We start from the raw sequence: 19,551 nt of genomic DNA on the forward strand, positions 1-19,551 counted from the left end.
CCAGTTTCAAGGTCATTCTTGAGCAGTTTGTAACCATTTTCCCATTGTGGTGATGCCTTTCTTGTTGCATAGTTAATTTTCCTGCTACTGTATAGGAAGCTAACGTATCCCTTCATGTGATTTTTGAAGTGTTCTCTTCATAGCCTCCTGGAAAAGGGGTTCTACATTCCTTTTATCAAAAGAATAGTCAGGATTATATGCACCACTCCTAATAATCTTCACGTATGCTTGAGCTTGTAATAATGTCATCAATGTTGCTCTTTTTTTTTTTTTTACTGGAAATTTCTTGCCTCATAGATGCCTGGATTGTATTTGTCTTTCATGGGTTTAGGAGGTTGATAAACATTTTGTTTGACTATTTAATCCATATTTCTCTTCAATCACTCTTTATGCCTGAGATCCCAGACAGAATTCTTGTTGTTACCCTTTATTTATGACCTTGCACTCTGTACAATTGATTTTCATCCAATTACGATCACTTTGGCTCCTAAGGTCATTCACATCTAGTATGATAGTACAGTTCCCTTCTGCATGGGTAATTCATCTCAATAATGTATTATCAACAGATCTCAGTGGCATACTTTTATTTTGTATGGTAAGCTTATGAATTAAAATATTATGTAATATTTGCCCTATAGCGGCTTTTTGAGGACTCCACCTAGAAAAGGGTAAGAACTACTTCTGGTCCAGTGTTCCTCTACAGTCTGTGTAAAGACAGTAGATTCACAGTTTTCTCGGTCTCACTGAATTGTTGCTCCTTGCAACATTAGTTGAGAAGTATTTGCAAATGTTACATGAACCTTGTGTATATGTCAATAAGGATATTTACATAGAAAATAACTAGAATGGAATAAAAAGGTTTTAAAACTGAACACAGGTGCATGGGAAAACAACGTAGGATTTTTCTGTACACTTACTTTAGTTGCACCTACACAACGTAATATTAAATCCCTTAGTCTGACATGGGTAGTAAAAGACAAAGCTACAGCAGAAAAATAACCTTTCATCTGGAAAATGACAAGTCTGTGTTGCTTCTTTCTTTGAGAAGAAAAAAATACAGTTCTCTACAACAATATAAAGCAATGCTGACACCTACAGAGAATGTATGTAAATATCAACGTAGAATTTGCATTTTCTGTGGGAATTTCCAGAATTATATGGTAAAAGAACAAATGATTTAAAGCAAACTCTGTTACGAAAAATAAATCTTTCTCTTCCGCTTAGGTCAATCCTTGGTAAATCAGATAAAACTTTGAACATAAACCATATGCTTTAAAAATTATATCATTTACTTTCAGTAATGTACACGTCCAATTGCATATTTTTTTTTATAAATTGATTCATACAGCTATGGAGGACCCAATAGCTATGAACCAAGCCATCAACGTGATGTACGTTGCTGCACAGAACCAGCTTTACTGCCTCTGCTGGGCTGTTTCCCCTTCCCTCCCTCGCTGTGACACAACAGGATTCTATTAGTATTACTGGGGTTTTGCAACGTCTGTGCTAAGCCAAACAGACCTATAAAAACTTCTGTGTAATACATTGCCCAGATGTGGAGCAAAGCTAAAGAAAAATTAGCCTAACATATTGAGGACAGATTACGTAGAAGAGACATAGCTCTTTTATTGAGTATTTATTCACCAGTGTACTACTATGGCTTATGCAAGCTGTGATGTTCACCACACTGGTGCAGAAAGGTGGACTCCTTTCCTTCAATGCATTCGATAGATAAGCATTTTAAATCCACAGAAGCAGCATAACTAACAATTGATTCTCTGCACTAGTCACTTTCTCAGAGGCAACTGATAGGCTTGCCAGGACCCTGCTTAAAATGGCGATTTAGTAAAGTGACCAAGAAATAGGAGATGCTAAGCCATTTAAAAGAAGCTTTGGAAGAATGGCAGATGGCGATTGTGGGCCACCTTGTTGTGGGTCCAACATTCATGTTATCCACACTCCTGCCATGCAAACATCTGGGAGAATTTCGAACACCTAGGAGGATTTCAGCTCCCAAAGAAAATTGTTTGAGAAAATTCAAAGTAGTTTTCCAGATCTGCACTGCTGAAGATCGTTGAAATTTTTTGCTTTGGTTCTAAGTATGGCTTGGACCCCACTCAACTTGTGAACAAATGGAAACTAGGAAGACTGAATGACTAGAAAGCTTGCCTTTGAGTTCAGGGTTTTTTTTAACTATAAATCAGAAGGCAATACTACTTGTTAAAGGCAAGTCATAATTATTTTGACATAAAAGGCTGAATAAAAAGCCATCTTTCTAGGCCTTTACTGCTTCTTTGGAAATGAAGTGATATTCACTTCACTAATATAGTGAAGATATTAATATGTGTCTTTGAAAACCAGGTACATTTCATATCCTGAATCTTTTCATCTGATAGATTACAGGTCTTTGCCAGTCAGATTGTCAAGATCTTTTGAATGAAAAAGTGAACTCTTGGACTAGTTAATGTGTATTTTTTTTTTTCTGTTGGACAATCACAATATTAACGTTCTGGCATGTTTGGTTTTAGTGTTAGATAGAATTGTTTGTGTGTTTTATTAATAAGTTGTAGGAATGAAAGCAGCAGACTCACCCCTTTCATACTCTAATTGTGGCCCTAAAAGTGTGTGTACGCTATGTCTAAGTGCGTAAAACAGTTTGATAGATAATATTATGTGTATATACAAACACATTCTGATGCATGTATATGAATACTAAGTTGATCTTAGTTGAAGGAACTAAACCAAGTTGAGAAATACCCTTTCCTCTTCAATAATTGCATGTTTACATTTTCAGCTTTTAATTCATGTATGTGTTTAGAACAGAATAATTGTTTTTAAACTCCATTGTTCTAGTGGATCTGAGCGTGATGACAACAGCAGAAAGCTTAGCTTGCAACTTTGAATGCTGTGAGATTAACTTCTCACCAGTGTTTTCCTAACACCAGCAGGCAAACAAATATTGTTTCCGTATTGATCGTCGTTATTTGCAAAGGGCTAGGCCTTCCACGCACACAGTTAAGTAGAAAAGCTCACTGAAGCATAGCTGGCAATTTTATTTATTTCTTTGTGTGCATGTAGATGTATGTAGAAGATGGATGCTGTCTCTCACCTCTCCCTCCCTTGCCATGAGAGTTTACACAAGCAGCAGCTTTTGGTGAAGCCGCAATACAATCGGCGCATGGTTCCAAAGCAACAAAAGGCAACGCATTATTATGTTTTGGTTTTTTTTTTTTTTTTTCTTTTCTAGTAGCGTTTCAGTCACTTAATGGGGGAAACGGAAATCCCGAGAGGTACGTTTTGCCCGTGAGCTGGAAACAGCCCGGCCCTTGCGGGAGCTGCCGGCGCCGGCAGCCCCGGGGGCCCGCACCCCGCGGGGACCGGGGCCGGGGCCGGGGGAGGCGGCGGCGTCCCGGCCGCCCCGGGCTCTCACTAGGGGTCGCAGGATGCCAAAAAATCACAACCTGCTCGCCAGGGCAAGGATGCCAGACCTCCTCCATGCCAGGTACCTTCGGTGCCACCGCTTGCGGGCTCGTCCTTGGAGGGGCAGAAAAACGCAAATGCGGGGGTGGTGCGGACATGTGCCGCCCTCCCTCCTGGCGGCTCTGGTTGCTTGCTAAAAACCAGGTTTGTTCAGGGCAGGAGACTTGAATCTGGGAAGAAGATGGCACCTAATTATTACTAAATACACGTATGTCAGGTAGTCCGTAAGAAAGGTCTAACATGGGTACAGGTGAGATTATTTCTGTTGCAGAGCTTAATCTGGATATTAACGGGAGGCTTGGCCAGGCAGTACTTTCTACATTATGCTCATTAAATGCTCACTGTTGAAAATGAGTAGTGAATTTTGTTTGTAAGTACCAGTCTCTTCTTCCACAGTGAAGTCCTTGAGCTGCTACTGATGTTTCAGCACTTGCCTAGCCAACTACCTAATTAACTTAATTATGTCTAGACTATCTGAAGGACTGCATTAAAAATGTAGGCTACATCAACAATATTCCTTGTGAAAGTTCTGATACTAAAATATAATCATGTCTTGGGTTTCAGAAGACAGCTTTCTCATCTAGTTTACCACTGCTTTTTAAACCAAACCTCAGGCATGTTCCTATGTCTTTATTTCACAAACAAATATTCTGTTACTGTGGTGACAGTGAGGATGGAAGTTAGAGAAAGAAATGTAACAAGCGATAACAACAAAAGATCCAAATTTACCAATGGAGACAATGGGCAAACTGACCTGTTCATTAAAGTAAATGGAATTTGGGCAGGAGTAGGGAACTCATTACAAATATATCAAGCAGCCTTATTCTGAGTAAACTGAAACATGCAAATATCAACAATTGTATTCAATAAATAGTTTGACATTTGACACCAATTGAAAAAAAATTCTTAATTTTTTGTAGTACAAGGATTTTGATAATATGTCTTGTTGCCTTTATCTGCAGCGTCTGCCCTGCAAACTTCTATTCATGTCACTTGCTGAAAAAGAGGATCCACACAGATACAAATTGGCTTATGGTAGACTAACTTAGGGTTTATTTAACTGTTGGGAATTAAGTGCAGTTTTTATATGGTAAGTGCAATTTTTTTAACCAATAAAATGCACATGCATAGGCATACTTAAAAAAATATATATCTTACCTGTTGTGGCAGTTCTACATAAAAATAAACACGAGTATGAACATACACCTTGACTCTTACGCGCCATGCTTGAAGATTCTGTGTTGTTCATATGTGCAATGGTTTAAGCCTGTACTCATAAAGTAAAGGCTCCAGTGCCTAAGTTGAAGAGGCACATGGGAAACCCAAACCTCGATGCCTTCAGTGTGTACAGTAAATCTGACTCTCCAGATCTGCAGCACATAGCAGAAAGTAACTCTCTATTGCTTTTGCAGTGAGGCTGGACTCTGTATTACATGCAATGCAGAACTGTACATGTGTAAGTGGTGCCTGGGACGTCTTTCATTCTTTTCTTGGAAGGATGAAAATTTTATGTAAATGGTGGTTCCATATTCTCATTTAATTTTGGAAGCATTTTGATCTCAGACTTCAGTTTGGGTCCTTTAGATTGGGAGTGTGTATGTGTATACGTGTATATATGCACACAATTGTCAACAGATGACACCTCTAGTACTGCAGAAAAATGAACTGCAAGGGCTTAGTGCTCTAACCATCCTGAAGGAAAACTCTACTGAAATGGCTGGAAGTTGAGCTCAGATTATAATGCATATGTATATTCTGTATATATGTGCAATTACTGTAAAATATGTATTATTTACAGCAAGTATTGATTGGTGTTTGCATAAAATTACCACCTTGGTGAGCGAAAGAGCATCCATCTTTAAAATACAATATACTCCCTGGATCCTCCAGACAGAGGTTATTAATTATTGCTGTATGGTGCATCAGTGTCTTCTTTTAAAAGAACCTTATGCTGCACAGTCTAGGAAAATGTTCTGTTGTAGTAAAGAATTGATAATAAGGACAGTACAAATAATTTTGGAAAGACTTGGATAACATGAATGCAATTAAATTAATTTTGCCATAGACATTTATGATCTTATGCCACTGAAGACTAGAAAAAAGTACCAGCTAAGCCGCCTTAGGCATACGAGGGTTTTTTTTGTATAGCTGCACCATAAAATTCAGTAGGTATGACACTACCTGTATTAATGAAATACACGTTAGACAATGCTGAAAGGGGTAAAAGTTCTCTGCTTTGTAGGCAACTTTTGTAAATATTACCACAAATAAAACAAGGCTAATAACTACAGGACAATTTTGCCATCATTGGCAGTGCTTGTATCATCGATTTCTTGCTGCTTTGTGTAAGACGATTGCCATTCTTCCTCCTGGGAGTCGGCCTTATTTATTTTCAGTGATCAGCAGTTAGAAGAATACCTTGTGTCTATGTAGAAAACCCAATTAAGGCAGGGTTCCTCCATATGCTTTAATTCCTTACCTCCAGTCTCAGTGTTACGTGTTTTCTGCAGCAAGTGCCAGAAAGGTTATCGTAAGTGATAAATTACAATGTAAACTAAACCCCAGTTTTTTCATCTGAGCGGTGTATGGCTCAAAACAGTCAACCCTGTTCTGCGGGGTGCTGAGCTGCTTCATCTTCTAGGAATGAAGGGAAGATCAAAATGCTCAGCAGTCACTCAAGATCAGGCTCATTAGAGGCTTTCTTCTGTCAAAAAATCAGCCACTGACTCCCAGCTATGTGACAGTACACCGAATACTGGAGGGTAAGATTAACCCTGCACGCCTAGTCAGTCTAATAACAAATGTCACTTCTCAGTCGAACAGCAACATTTGTTCATAGATGAAGGGAGAACGGGTCTAGGAGTAGGAATATCATTGTTATAGTTTATTAAACTTACATTATCATGTAATTGCCAAAGAAACTCTATTCACCAGCTACCAATGTCTAGAATGATGACTGGTAAGTGATCCTGTTTAGCTCCCATGCAAGTCAAACGCAAGTTTGCTGTCAACTTTGACAAGGAGCAGCCTCTTAAAAAGTTGAGAATTGAATCCTGAATGCTTTACCAACTTGTAAAAATAAACTACAAAATTCAAAACAAACAGCTTTTAGCTGGTTTTTTTTTTTTGCATGCTAGACAATAAAGTAAACGAAACAAAATTAAGTTGGCAAACGTTTAGATGTCAGTTTTTCATCTGGCAGTCTCTATCTATCTTCTGAAGAACTGCAAGCTAAGCTCTGCTAAGCTCAAAGCTCGTAGACTTTGTTTTTTAATTAAGAGGAGGGCAGGATGCCTCCTAATACTTGGAATGCAGCTGGTTTCAGACAAGTGAATATTTAATATGACCTCCTATACTAACCTCCTATACCTTCTAGCTTTGAACATTGCTTTAACAATTAAGCTTTTCTGGCCCTGTGTTTAAATAGCTGTCCACAGCTACTGCAAATTGATTTATTACTTGATGAGGATCAGGGATGCTGAGCAAACACAGAACAGTTTCTAATTTAAGTAGTGCACCGCTGGTTTTGTTGTTGTTGCTTGATTACTTGTTTTAAGATCAGTATGTGTTCTCAAGGTAGCTTTATGCTCTTCTGCAGTTTTTAGAGCATTAAAAATGGAGAGGGCATAACACACATGATGCTACACACAGAGTTGGGTTGGGTACCTAATATTAAAATTCACTGGTACTGTCTGCTGACAGATATTGTTTAAGTTGCTTATATAAATACGCTTAATTGTAAAGATTCGGTATGACATTTTTCCATGCTGTGTATCTGCTGCAAGCCGATTTTTAGTTTTAAAAGAAATGTTGAAGAACAAAAAATTAAAACTAATTGAGAATAAGCGATTATTTCACATGCTTAGTGCACCTCAGTTGTACCTATGGGATAAGGAGGGGAAGGCTGTCCAACTTGAATATACGAGGAAGAAGAACTGATCTTGCAGCATGGTAAAGTCGGCACAAAGCTCCTGAGAAATCGGGAGAAATCAGCAATGGGAATGGTGGACGTATTTTGGGACAATGAAATTGTTTGCATAAGGAAACTGGGCCTGAGAAGCAACAGAGTGAAAAGAGGTAGATGGAGGGCTGCAGACAAGCAAAACTGCCTGAACAGCAACATGTAAGGGCTGGAGCTAGGATAACTCTGTAACTGGGAAATAAGGTCAAGAAGCAAGATCAACTTTGCGGTGCATACCTGGAGCAAAGGACAGATAAGGAAGGTGAATGTCAACATAACTAGAAGTTAAATCAGGTGAGAAGGCATAAGGAAAGGATCAACTAGATAATGGGAGTGAAAACAAAACAACAAAAACCAACCCCGCACAGCTGAAGATGAATCTGAGAGTGAAGAGTCCCAGAATAAGATTAAAGAAAAGTGCAACTAGGACAGCTGGAACTGGGGTGAGAATCAAACGCTAGCATTAACCAGATAAGAAAAACAAAATTGGGATGAAGAGCCAAGACTGAAGAGAGAATGAAAACAGGTTAGAAATAACAAGCCAAGATAACGGCAAAACATGGGAATGGGAAGCAAGCACATGGGAGTGTGCTATTAAAAAACACCCTCTCCCAGAGCTTGGAAGAGATCCCAAGATTCGCTGTCCCTCTTCTGCCAGTAATAACTGTGAAATCCAGTGGTGAAGAGAGATACATCTTTTCAAATTCTGGGACAAACACAGGACTACCTACTCGTGCTAACAGGTACTGCGTGGAGGAGCAGAAGATTCAAAGAGGTGGATGAATTATGTGGGTGTCATTAATGATGGGGCTGTTGCTGGCAGGAGTCTGGTCATGTTTATTCTAGAAACAGAAGGAGGTACCGAAAAAAAAAAGAATCATGAGAAGAGAAATGGTGTCTAAAGTCTTAAGAAAGCTTAACAGCTTGAAATTTGAGTCTTAGCTCTTGCCTCTGCCACAGAGTTCCAGCTAAAGCTCTTGCCTCTGCCACAGAGTTCCAGCTAAAGCTGTTCAAAGCTTTAAAATTACACTTCTTGCTAATTATTCGCTTCTCATTTCCAGAGGCCTGAGAATTCCAGGGTTTGATTAGATGTAGTTCTCGATACTCCGTGAGTAAAACTACTGCTACTGAAACCAGTGGGAACCAGGCCTTGAAGAAGTAAGGTTTTCTGTTGTGCCAAATCCTGACAGGTCTACAACATACCAAACCAGGCAATCTGCAGCTGTTTCCTGTGTGTCATATTCATATCCCATCACAATATCTCCTCATCTGAGGGGTGCATTATGAAACTGAACTAATTAATATTTTTGAAGCACATGAATACTGTAGCAACAAGCTCCATAAAAAGCCCATGAGGAAATTAATAACTCGGTATGCAGAGTAGGATCTGAATAAGTGCGTAATGAATAAAGCATGGGGCATGCTTTCAAAAATAAAACAGAAAACATAACATTGAAGGGCTTCTTGTTAATTACCAGAGAGATCTGTAGAAAAAAAAATTGTATGTGAACATGCAATGAACAACTTTCATAATACATGGGTAGAAGTGGGTGAGAATGGAGAAATAAGGCTTCACAGGTGAGATCATTGCTGTTAAGATCACAAGTGCTTGTTTTTTAACTTCAAAAGTTTAATTTTAGTTTATATAGTTTACTGAGTCTATATTTATGATTGCGGATACGCCTGTTTGTTACTGTAGACAGTCTATTTGCTACAATGCAGTTTCAGCTTCAGTATTTCCCTAGAGAACAACAATTTGTGGAATTGGGAAGTACTGAAACGTAGTTTCAGCTGTTTCAGAAGCGCTCTAGGTACCTCCCTCAGAGACAAGGAATGGCTTTATCATGAGATAAAAGCGGAAAGGTAACCAGCTCCCACCGAACTTCCCTGTGTGAGCCTCCTGAAAAATCCCACGAGTCCCAGTCCCAAGGAGATGACCCGCCATGGTCTTCAGCCTTCAAAGCCTTAGGCATGTGCTGAGCTCAATGTTTGTGAATAAGCCCATTGTGTCCACCCACCTAAAACCCCACACGAGATGGAGGCCTAAGCAGGAGACAGATAGCCAAAGAATGAGGAGGAGGTGTGAGCAACGATGTTTCAGATGTGTTTTTTTAGTTCTGTGATTGTGTCTGTCTTTCTTACATACTTGTCCTTTTTTAAGTTCTTTTTTTGTTGTTGTTGTGTAGGAAGAGCAGAAAAGCCTCCAGCTTCCTAGATTAAAAAAATTGTAAAAATACCACCACCGCTTTTAACATAACTGCATTTACCATTATCTGTGTCCCTGTAATATACCCCCAAACCACGGAATTTAAAGGAAAAGGGAAAATGCTTGGAGTTTTGTTGTTGCTGGTGTTGTGTTCCTTTGGTTGGTTTCCTTCCAGCTTAAGCATTCTGTCTTCCTGGCTATGTGTTCGTTTCTTTGGAAACGGCTGTAGGATGGATTTTTGATTGACTGTGTTGTCAGATGGATTATCAGAGTTGTGAGCTTTTTGGAATGGTAGACATGAATGTGTGATAAGAAAAAAATATTTTGTACTTAAAACGTTTCAAAATTTTGCATCATGAGAGAAGCTAGATTGAATATTTAACAGGTTACTTAGGGAAAAAGTTTATTTATTTTTTTTTAAATGTCAACTGGTTTGGTTACTCGGAAAAAAACTTCTCGTAATATGAAGAAAGGTTTTTAACTAATGTGACGGATGGGAATATTAATACCTAAGCAATGTAGAGTAGTTTCTGCTGAGCTGCAACCCTTATTTTAAGCAGTAATTCTAGTGTGTAGCTGCTGTGGATTACAAACAGAAACCAGCTTTTACCCTGACCTATACACACATTTATTTGTTACAGCGCTTATGTGCCCAGATTTCTGCGTGACTCCCATCTAGCGTTTCTGAGTTTGCTTCCTGTCTTAGTCAGGGCTCTGCAAGGCCAGCTGTCCCCCAGGCTGCGAGCGGCTGGTGCTGCTCTGCTAGTGCTGGTGATGCTAAGGTCGGGGGCAGATTGCCGGCTGAGGGTGACGTCAGTGCCTACCTTGCTGGGAGAGTTAATCTCCCGCTGGAGAGAGACTCTAATGTAATCTCCTCACTGGGGAGACTGGCGTGTTAAGGATCGCACGTTGTGCATTCCTCTTCTGGGGCTGTAAAGCAATCGGCAAAGTCAGTGTTTCTAAAGCTCTACTGCCAAACATATGCGCTTGTTAGACAGAGGTTGCTTCTTTTGGGGGTTGAGATGCATAGGCACGGGAAAGAAAATTAACTTTTTAAAGGCGTGCATGTATGAAACTAGACCGAGCAGAATAACAAAACCAGGTTAGGGAGGTCCGATACGTGAAAAGAGCACATAGTTTATCTCACAGTGTCATTAATTATCTCATTTGTGGACATATATAACAGAAACTAGATTTCTGATTGGATCAAGCAGGGTCCTTTAGCAAAACACAGCCCATGAAACCATGACACTGTGCAAGCAAAGTAGCCACCAGCCCCCAACACTGCTTGGATGGGTTGACAGGTAAGGGCCTCTGATAACTTCCTTGGAGTCAGTTCCAAATGTCTGGGGTGGCTGGTCACAGAAATTACCTTGAGGAAGAGGGGAAAGGAAAAGGCCACAAGTTTCCCAGGCTTTTCTGTGATCTGGTGCGTGGTGCATTTTGTGGGCCTTGTGACACACAGCAAACTGAACTGCTGGGACAGAGAACAGCTACCCCTTACTGAAGGCTGCAGCCTTTCAGTGGCAGCTACTCATTCCTTGGCTTACAACTTTGGCGCACCAAGATTGAGTTGGGAGTAATGTGGACACAACCTGAATGCCAAAAATGTAAGGAAGCCCGATGCATGCATGGATGCTTCAAAGTCACTGATGTTACTCGCTGCTAGACTCCTTAATATGCTCTGTTATTAAGCTGTTATTAGCTCTGTCTTAACTGACCTTTCCAGTTTTAACGGTCTGAACCGCTGAGAGCAGCTATCTATAGCAACACTAACCCTTCATTCGCAGGAGGGCAAGGGCGGACAGGGCGACTTCGGGCAGGCAGTATAGGTTTTGTCTCGCCTTCCCCCCCATTTTGGGGAGCAGCTCGGCCTCGATAGCGGCGATAGCGAGCTGTGCCGAATTCCGCTCCCCCCCGCCCCCCCCCGCCGATAGCAAGCTGTGCCTACCCGGAGTTTGCGTAACTGCCTTTCACCGCGCCCCCCCCACGCCCTCCCCGCTCCCCGGCGGCACCTGGGGCGGCGCGGCCGGCCCGCGCCCGCGGAGGGAAGGGGAGCGCAGGGCGTCTGCCGGGGAGGGGCTGCGCTCCGGGCTCTGCCTGCGCTCCTGGCACAGCCGGGGGAAGGGACTGTCTCCGGATTTCCACCCCTGCGACTGGGGGAAGGCGACCGGGAAGTGCTGCGGGGAGAGCGAGCCTGTGCGGGCTCGGACGCGAGAGAAAGACGCAGCCACTTCTTGGCGGCAGCCCTTTCAAAAGTCCGTGTTAAATGTGACACCCCGGCGAAATGGGAGCAGGAGAAACTCCCCGCTACCCACCCCTCGCTCCCCCCACCGCCCTTTTCCATGGAAACTCGTAAAAGGAGGAGGAGTAGAGTTTGCTACGGAAAAGTCTCACCTTGGTCTGAAACAGTTTCAGGCGTTTCTGCAGGATCGGAGCTGCCCGTCTCGGGGGAGGGGAGGAGGCAGGCGGGGAGGGAGGGAGATCTTTAGCTACCTATATATACATAGGGTTTTTTTTTATTTATTTATTTTCCGCTTGATCTTATTTTATTCCAGCAGCACGGATCTCCACCCCTCCCCCCCACCCCCCCCGCTCCAGGTTGATCGCCTGAAATGAGGCTTTGCGCGCTGATCCCTTCTCGGGCTTTAAAACAAAACCCGGCCCCGCGCAGGCGGCAGCGGCTCCGGGCGCCGCGGCGCTGAATTCCGCGGCGGAGCCAGGACACCGCGGAGCGGAGCGGAGCGGAGCGGGGCGGCGGCTTCCGCGGAAACTCCGCTTGGAAAATAAACCTCCACCGCTTTGCTGGAGATCCACGTGAGAACAGGAGAGCCCGACTGCAAGATCTCGGCGCTGCTGTTGCCTGCTGCAATTTTACTTTTTGTTTGCCTTGATTATTTTTTTTTCCTGTTTGTTTGTTTGTTCTTACTTTCATTTTGGAACCGGTTCCCAGCTGCTCGGCTGAACTTCTGGAGACCAATGGACCTTTTATATTGCCTTCCTCTGTTTTAAACAAACTATGGACGCTTAAACTTTTCTCTTTCCCCCTCCCCCTCGCTCCTTAACCCCCACCCGTCAGCTCATGGGGCTAACACTGCAAAGCAGCCGCAGCAGAGGGAGAAATACACAGCCACTAATTTATTTTCCCGTCTCTTAAATTGCAGTTAATTCCTCTCGTCGTCCTCGTCATCACCCATTTTCTCGAGCTTTTTTGGCTGCCGGGTGTCGATCTGTGCGTTGTTTTATCTGATCTCGATTCTTTTGTTGTTGTTTAAATGCCATGCACTGCTTATCTAGAGAGAAAGCTATATGGAGATAGAGGCATATAGTGAATGCGCGTGTGTTTCCATAAGACTATCAAGGGAACAGATCAGAAGCAGCCCGGATCCTGACCCTGACTGTATGAATAAGTAAGCAGGATGCTGACGACTGTGTGTTAGTTGCCTGTAAGGTTTTCGTAAGTTAAAGGGGGACGGAGGAGGGGGGGTGGGGGGGGACAGACCAGAGACAGGGCTTAGAGTAAGTGTTAGTGCGGAGAGGGGGAAGCTCTGACACTTTGCTCCCTCCAGCGTAGCTGCTGCTTCCCATCACCAGGGCTCCGCGGTTTGCTCTAGTGCACCCCACCCCCCCGCTCCCATTTCTTTCCTTCCTTCTGTCTTTCTTTCTCTTTCCCCCTCTGTCCGTGGTAGTTTGCTGATGTGCAGCCCGGATCCATCTTCTGGCAGCAGCAGCAGCAGCGGGACCGGGCGCGGAGCGGGACGCGGGCGGCAGCAGCCGCCGCCTCCTCCTCCTCCTCCTCCGCGGGAAGTTTGTCTGGGGTTTGACAGAGGCGAGGGGACGCCCTGACAGACAGGATCTCCCGGCCTGAGTCCACCCCCTGCGCCCACCCACACACCCAAGGAGTTCTCCCCGGCGAGGTGGCGGGCTGGGGGCAGGAGGGGCAGCGGCGCTCATGCTCCTCGCTGTGTGTTGCACCCGTCTGAGTGGGGCTACCTAGGGAAGCACCGTCTCTCGGAGGAGCCTCCAGGTGGAGAAGGGGAAAAAAAACTAACCACCCCAACCCAAATTCCCCAAACCCTGTGGTTCCTCCATCCCTTACCCTCCTTTCCCAAGCCGGCGTGGACAGCTGAGCCGGCTGCCTAATTCATCTGCACCCTGCCCACCACCTCTCTGCCCGAGGGAGGATGAAAATGCTCTGCTGGAGGATGGCACTGTGGCTGGCCGGGTGGACTGTCTGTGGGAAGCCTTCCTCCTGCGCTGGCCTCGATTATGACTACACTTACGATTTCACCGAAGAGGATAAAGCTGAGGCGATAGATTATAAGGACCCTTGCAAAGCCGGTAAGTGACTTCCACGTCTAATACAGCTCCCCACCCCCTCCCCAGATGGTGACTTTGTCTCGGCTTTATCTGCGGCGGTGCGTGTGAGGGGGGAGTCCCGGGCTCACCTGCTCCCTCCCGGGGCAGCGGCGACAAAGCGGAGCCGGAGCTTCCCCTCACCTGAGGAAGGTTCCCGGGACCTGCTTTTCTGGGACTTCCCACTTCCCCAGCTCCTTGGGCTGAGGTGGGAGCCGGGGCGCGGCGGCGGGCAGGGCTGGACCGGCCGCCTCCGCTCCGCGTCCCCCGGCGGTGCCGTGCCGGAGGGCTCCGCGGCCGGCGTGACGCCGCCGGGGACGTGGAAGTTGCAGAGGGCGTTTCGGCGGGGCTCAAAGGTTCCGAGGCGGGACCGTGCCCGCAGCACCAGCCGGCAGCGCGGAGGAGCCGGGCCGGGCCTCGCAGGCGGCGCCGGGGGGTGGCGGCGGCGGCGGCTCCTCCCGGGGCCCTGTCCGCCCCCGCGGCGGGAGTGGGGGCCGCCTCCCGCCGGCTCCCTCACGCTTTCCTCCATCGCAACCTGTCGCCCCCGCTCCTCGGGGCGGGCCCTCGGCGCCGGGTGCCGGATGAATATGCATATGATAAAGTGCACGGCCCGAGCGGGAGAGGAGGCTGGAGGGGGGCGCAGGGGAGGGCAAGGCGCGGGGGGTCACCAGCTGCGGGGCTTTCAGCCGTGCGGGTCCACGCGTGTGTGTCTTAGAAGCCCACTAGTACCTGGGGCGGTTTGGTTTTCTGCAGGGTGTGCTGTGGGGCCGCTGCCGTGCCCCCTGCTCGCTCCGTGCCTGACCGACCCCTTCCTTAACTCTGTAGGAGGAGTTGAGTTACAGCCTCTTCCCACCTTGCAGAGCAACGGAGTACTCCTAGAACGTTTATCTTGCCGATTTAGGACTTCAGCTCCCGTAATACTAACTGTCCGTGCATTAAAGTTATCAGCAACCTTCTTGCTGACCTCAGGACCCGGCTTCACTAGTATTTCAGTGGACAAGTGTATCTCGATGATGCCTTTTTTTCCCCTCAAATGTGTTACGAACAACAGTGGTGGTCCATTCTCAACAGCTCTATTGTTAAATAAGTGCTCAAATTTTCCAGCAGCCTCCTTTGCATTAATTAGTTATTTTATATTCTGAAAACTAGTTCAGCCAAAGGTTGTGTTCACTATGTCTGTGTGGTTTTGTTTAATTTATTGAGGAGAATGTGGTGAACATATATGCCAAATATGCAGACGCTGTGTTTTTCTAATCACAAAAATATTTTGTTCCTAAGTGTGAATTGTTAGGTCTTACTTACTTATGGCTGAGGAACACTCAAGTTCAAAAAGAGCAGAAGCAACTGCAAACAAAATGTTATTTTTTCCCAATTAGCGCTCACAAATATGCACAAGTGAGTGGTCATAGTTAACTTGAGCTCTTTTCTTCTGGTCTGTCATTGTTTAGGAAGATTCATATGAATAATAAGAATTGTGTATTTACTCAGTTTGCTGTGAGCTTTTTTTTTTAGTACTTGTTTCATAGCGAGAGTAATTAAAACTATAATTCATGAGAGTAAGTGTTTAAGGTTATGCATGAGATAAAGACAACAGTAAGAGACAGTGCAATATGGTCAGCGTTGACACTTCTCTGCCATCATTTGTTTGAATGAAGAAACGTGCTTGGAAAGTTTGGCCCGTTTAAATATTTTATGGAAGTTTTTGCTGCTGCGTCTTCACGAGGTGCTTAACTACTACTGTGATGAGAGACAGGTAGATGTCTGAGATGAAGAGTTAGTTGTGTGTAGTTACTGTTAGTCTTAAAAGCAATCACTTTGAGGTTTTCTATTCAGTAAATAACCCAGTCATTATTTTCTTTTAGTGTATAGTAGTTCTTCAGAAATGATAACGTGTGTCAGAAATGAAAATGCTGCACACGGGGTTTGAACCATGTTCCAGTTGTTTATAACAAAAATTAGAGAGTTCTCTATATATAAATTAAACTGATCCTTCAACAGTATTTCCCAAATACTTTTCCTGCTAAACTTTCCTTAAAGACTACATTAGTCTTAGCCTGTGAAGTACTGATACCTGATCAAAGGTGATGGGGATAGCGGGTGCTCAGCCTCTTTTAGCAGCATAAGCCAAATATGTGTTCTTGCTAGATCTGTCTTACCGTCTGGGGTGGGTTTTGGACTCCCGTGAGTAATTTTACTGATATCTGCCATTAGGATGGCTTCTTCCACAGTGAGGCCCTAAAGAAGGACAAAGCCAGGCCTCACACTCAGGGGTGTGAGTTGTTTGTGTGGTCAAATTTGTGTGGTCGCTCTATGCGTGAGATAACAGGATAAAACAAGATAATCCTTGCTGAGATTGTGTTCAGTGTATGCAAACTTTGTACCTTAGATATAATTAACGCCTGCTTTTACTGCGTGTTAAGGGCCCACAACTGAGGCTGTAAAAGTGCTCTTTTTTTTAACTGTTCAGGCTGGTAACAGTTAGGTCCCAGATATTGTGAATTTCTGCAACTTGACCAAATGGGGGAATACCCAAAGTCAGTTTAGTGTTTTACCTACTGACATACTTGAGAAACTCGAGTGAGTTCATACAGGTTTTATGGACCTGTTAGAATAATATGACCTACCATAATTTCTAAGCAAATAAAATGCTTTGAAACCAGCCATGACGAAGATCCCCCAAAGAGGCCTTCTTTTGGTAGGTCCCTTTTTCCCTGTTTTTCCATTTTGTGGAAGAGCTGGAGAAATTTACCAGAAAAAGAATGAAACAGCCTCTGGGACATTATTTATAGGTATTCTGTGGGATTATTTATGGATATTCTGTGTGTATTTTAAAATTCTCATAAGGAAGAGGTCATTTTAGCGAGTGTGCTGAGAATCACCCTGTTGCTTGAACTCAAAATTCCCAGAAGTATTGTAGCGCAGGATGCTATAGAGGTGGAGAAGTAAATTTTCTGTCAAACTTTCCAGTTTTGTGAAAAATCGACAGATAACAGGAATCTGACAGATGCACAGTAGGGTTAGGAGTTGTTTCTGGAACTGATGTTTCCAACTGCATCTAAACCAGCAGCTGTTTTATGCAACAACCCCAAAGTTCAGTCTTGGCAGTGAAGCCAGCACCTTGGAAGCCCTGGAGCAAGGGCTCCAGGGAAGAGAAGAGTCTGAGGAAATGTTGTGACGGTGTTGAGGAGACGAGTGGTGGTAAGGAAGCTATTGACATTGTGCAGATGAACTTGATGAGCTGTGTGGTTTCCTGTGTGTTTGTCTGCAGACCTTTAACCTGCGTATGAATTTTGGGTCATGCTACTTCTCCTTATAACAAGTATCCTGGTGCGCTGTAACAGCGGGATGTGATGTAACACAGTTTCTGTGCTTCTGATGTCTCAGATACTTCCTCGTGTCTCTCTGCAGGATAATACCCTCAGTGTTTACCATTGTGAAGTTCAAGGCATTCTTAGTTCATCTTCAAGATCTAATTTGCCAGAAAGTGTGACACTGGGAATGCCATACTCATCGCAATGTCAGGCTTTAAAGAATCTAAGAGCATAGATCAGCTTTTCTATAAATAAGGTATTACTCCAAAAAATAAAATGCCTAGTTAGATTCAAATGGACACTGTCAAGCTTTTCAGATGGCAGCATGCATCTACATTTATCTGTGGATTCCCAAAGTGCTCTGTTTATTTTTTTTTTCCATTCTTTCCACAGTTTATAATGTATTGAGGACACCTGTTGAGGAACACACAGAGAATTTCCCATTCTGTAATACTTGTTGGTAGTCTGTACTTAGTTGATATTAAAGGTTTTTTGAAAGCTTTGGTTTTTTTCATTGAAACAAACAAAAACCAAAAAGAGAGGGAGAGAGATACTCTGGTGTGATCTCCCAATTCGAATACTAGAAACTATGGAAGATTAAGAAAAAAGTCTTAGTTTTGTTTTGCATATCCATATCACTGAGGACTGTTGTGGGCCATGGTCTTCTCTGCACCAGAAATTCTGTCTTGCACTGGGGAAACTTTTGCCAAGGAAAACTTCACCGAAACTTTTACTTTCTCACAATAGTTCATTTGGATGAATTTTTTTTATTTATTTATTTTTAACACAAAACAATTGGGATTTTTTTTTTCTCGCAAGTTGTTCATGAATTGGTTGCCTTGGAACAAAGATTATTTTTTTTTTTCCCCAGTAAAGCTAGATACAAATAAAGCTAGATTCAAAGGAATAATAATAAAGATTAACAATTAGATTTACAGCTTCATAACTTGGAAGTTGTTTAGCTTGCTGTTGTTTGACTAAGAACAAATTCTGGGTGTATGCCTGTCTGCTTGAGAATAAGGGAACAGTAAGAAAGATCCTTCTCATTGTGTCCAATTCTCACTCCTGTGAGAATCTCAGGAACTCATTTGGTTTCTTTACACTTTTATAAATATTAATAAAAAAAAGTTTGGATTGTACGTAACAGGGATATTATCATTTCCCACCTCGCTCAGGTGTGAAACCTAGTTATGTATTTTATTTGTAAAGTATCTGACCGTGAAAAGTTTATGGTAAATGCTAAGTATAATTAGGATACGGTGTCATCTGTAACTGCAATCTAAGTTTTGTTTATTGGTGTTGTAGCAGCTGCTTTCTATACTGCTAGGTTGTTTGGGGTTTTTTTTAGCTTGTATTTTGTATTCTGGGACATTTGTTTTTCAGCCGTAGGCATGCTAATTGTGCAGTCTGATAACATGAAAATTCTTAAAACCTCTGACAACACATTTTAAATCTGTTGCATGATTTAGGTTGTTGAAATCTTTGATCTTTATATTTCAGTCACGCAGTAAATTCTAAAAGATATATTGTGCAGTTTGTACTAATATAGAGGTTGTACTGCTAATATCACTTGCTAGATTGACAGAACTGTGGCTATTCGTGTAGTAAACGCATAGTGTAGGCAGCTGAAACAGAAAGAAGCTTTTCTGAACAGTCGGTCCCAAATGGCCTCCATCCTGCTGTGGATAAACTTATGCGGTAAATCAGACTACGGAAAAACTTAGTTTTTAAGTCGTATTTCTTTTTTCGAATTCTCCACCATTACTTTATCTATGATGCCCTTTAATGTGGTATCTCAACAACTTTGAAAGAAATTTTTGCGAACATAAAGTTCTTTTGTTTTCCTCAGCTTCATTGAAAAGATTAATTCAGTAGTGAAACTCTGGGAAAATTGTATTAAATGAATATATTTGACGTTCTAACTTTGTGAATATCCTTCCATACCAAAGGCTCAGTTTCGTGTCCAGACCGCTTTCCATAGGGATCTGTTTCTGAATATATTTCCGGTGTGTCGAACAAGTGACCTGCAAGGAGCAGTATTACATCACTGCAAAACAAGCCTAATTGACAAATCTAATTGAGCTTGGAATCAGGTCCCCCAGGCAAGCTCGGAAACATTCACCACACCTGGATGTCTGCCTTATATCATTCTTATTGCCCCTCTGGAAAACAGGGTTGATAGGCTTATGACATAATTCCATTTCTCTCTTTTTGGAGAGAAACGGTCATGTCTGTGG

General features: G+C 43.2%; 1 protein-coding gene and 1 long non-coding RNA gene across 3 annotated transcripts in view; one reads left to right on the forward strand and one right to left on the reverse strand.

The window, feature by feature from the left end:
- Positions 1 to 12,234, reverse strand: part of LOC134516172 (uncharacterized) — a 71,997-nt gene extending 59,763 nt beyond the window's left edge. The window contains exon 1 of the long non-coding RNA XR_010071241.1: positions 12,045 to 12,234. This is a non-coding gene — a long non-coding RNA (uncharacterized LOC134516172). The remainder of the gene's footprint in view (positions 1 to 12,044) is intronic.
- A 158-nt stretch (positions 12,235 to 12,392) lies between these two features.
- The window catches only part of TLL1 (tolloid like 1), a 139,824-nt gene continuing 132,665 nt past the window's right edge, over positions 12,393 to 19,551 (forward strand). The window contains exon 1 of one of the 2 annotated variants that reach the window (XM_063336106.1): positions 12,393 to 13,988. In XM_063336106.1, coding sequence (XP_063192176.1) covers positions 13,832 to 13,988 — 157 coding nt within the window. In that variant the 5' untranslated portion in view covers positions 12,393 to 13,831. The remainder of the gene's footprint in view (positions 13,989 to 19,551) is intronic. The other variant, XM_063336107.1, reaches the window with a different exon arrangement.

Source organism: Chroicocephalus ridibundus, chromosome 5 (genome assembly GCF_963924245.1).
Source record: "Chroicocephalus ridibundus chromosome 5, bChrRid1.1, whole genome shotgun sequence".
NCBI classification, from domain to species: domain Eukaryota; kingdom Metazoa; phylum Chordata; class Aves; order Charadriiformes; family Laridae; genus Chroicocephalus; species Chroicocephalus ridibundus.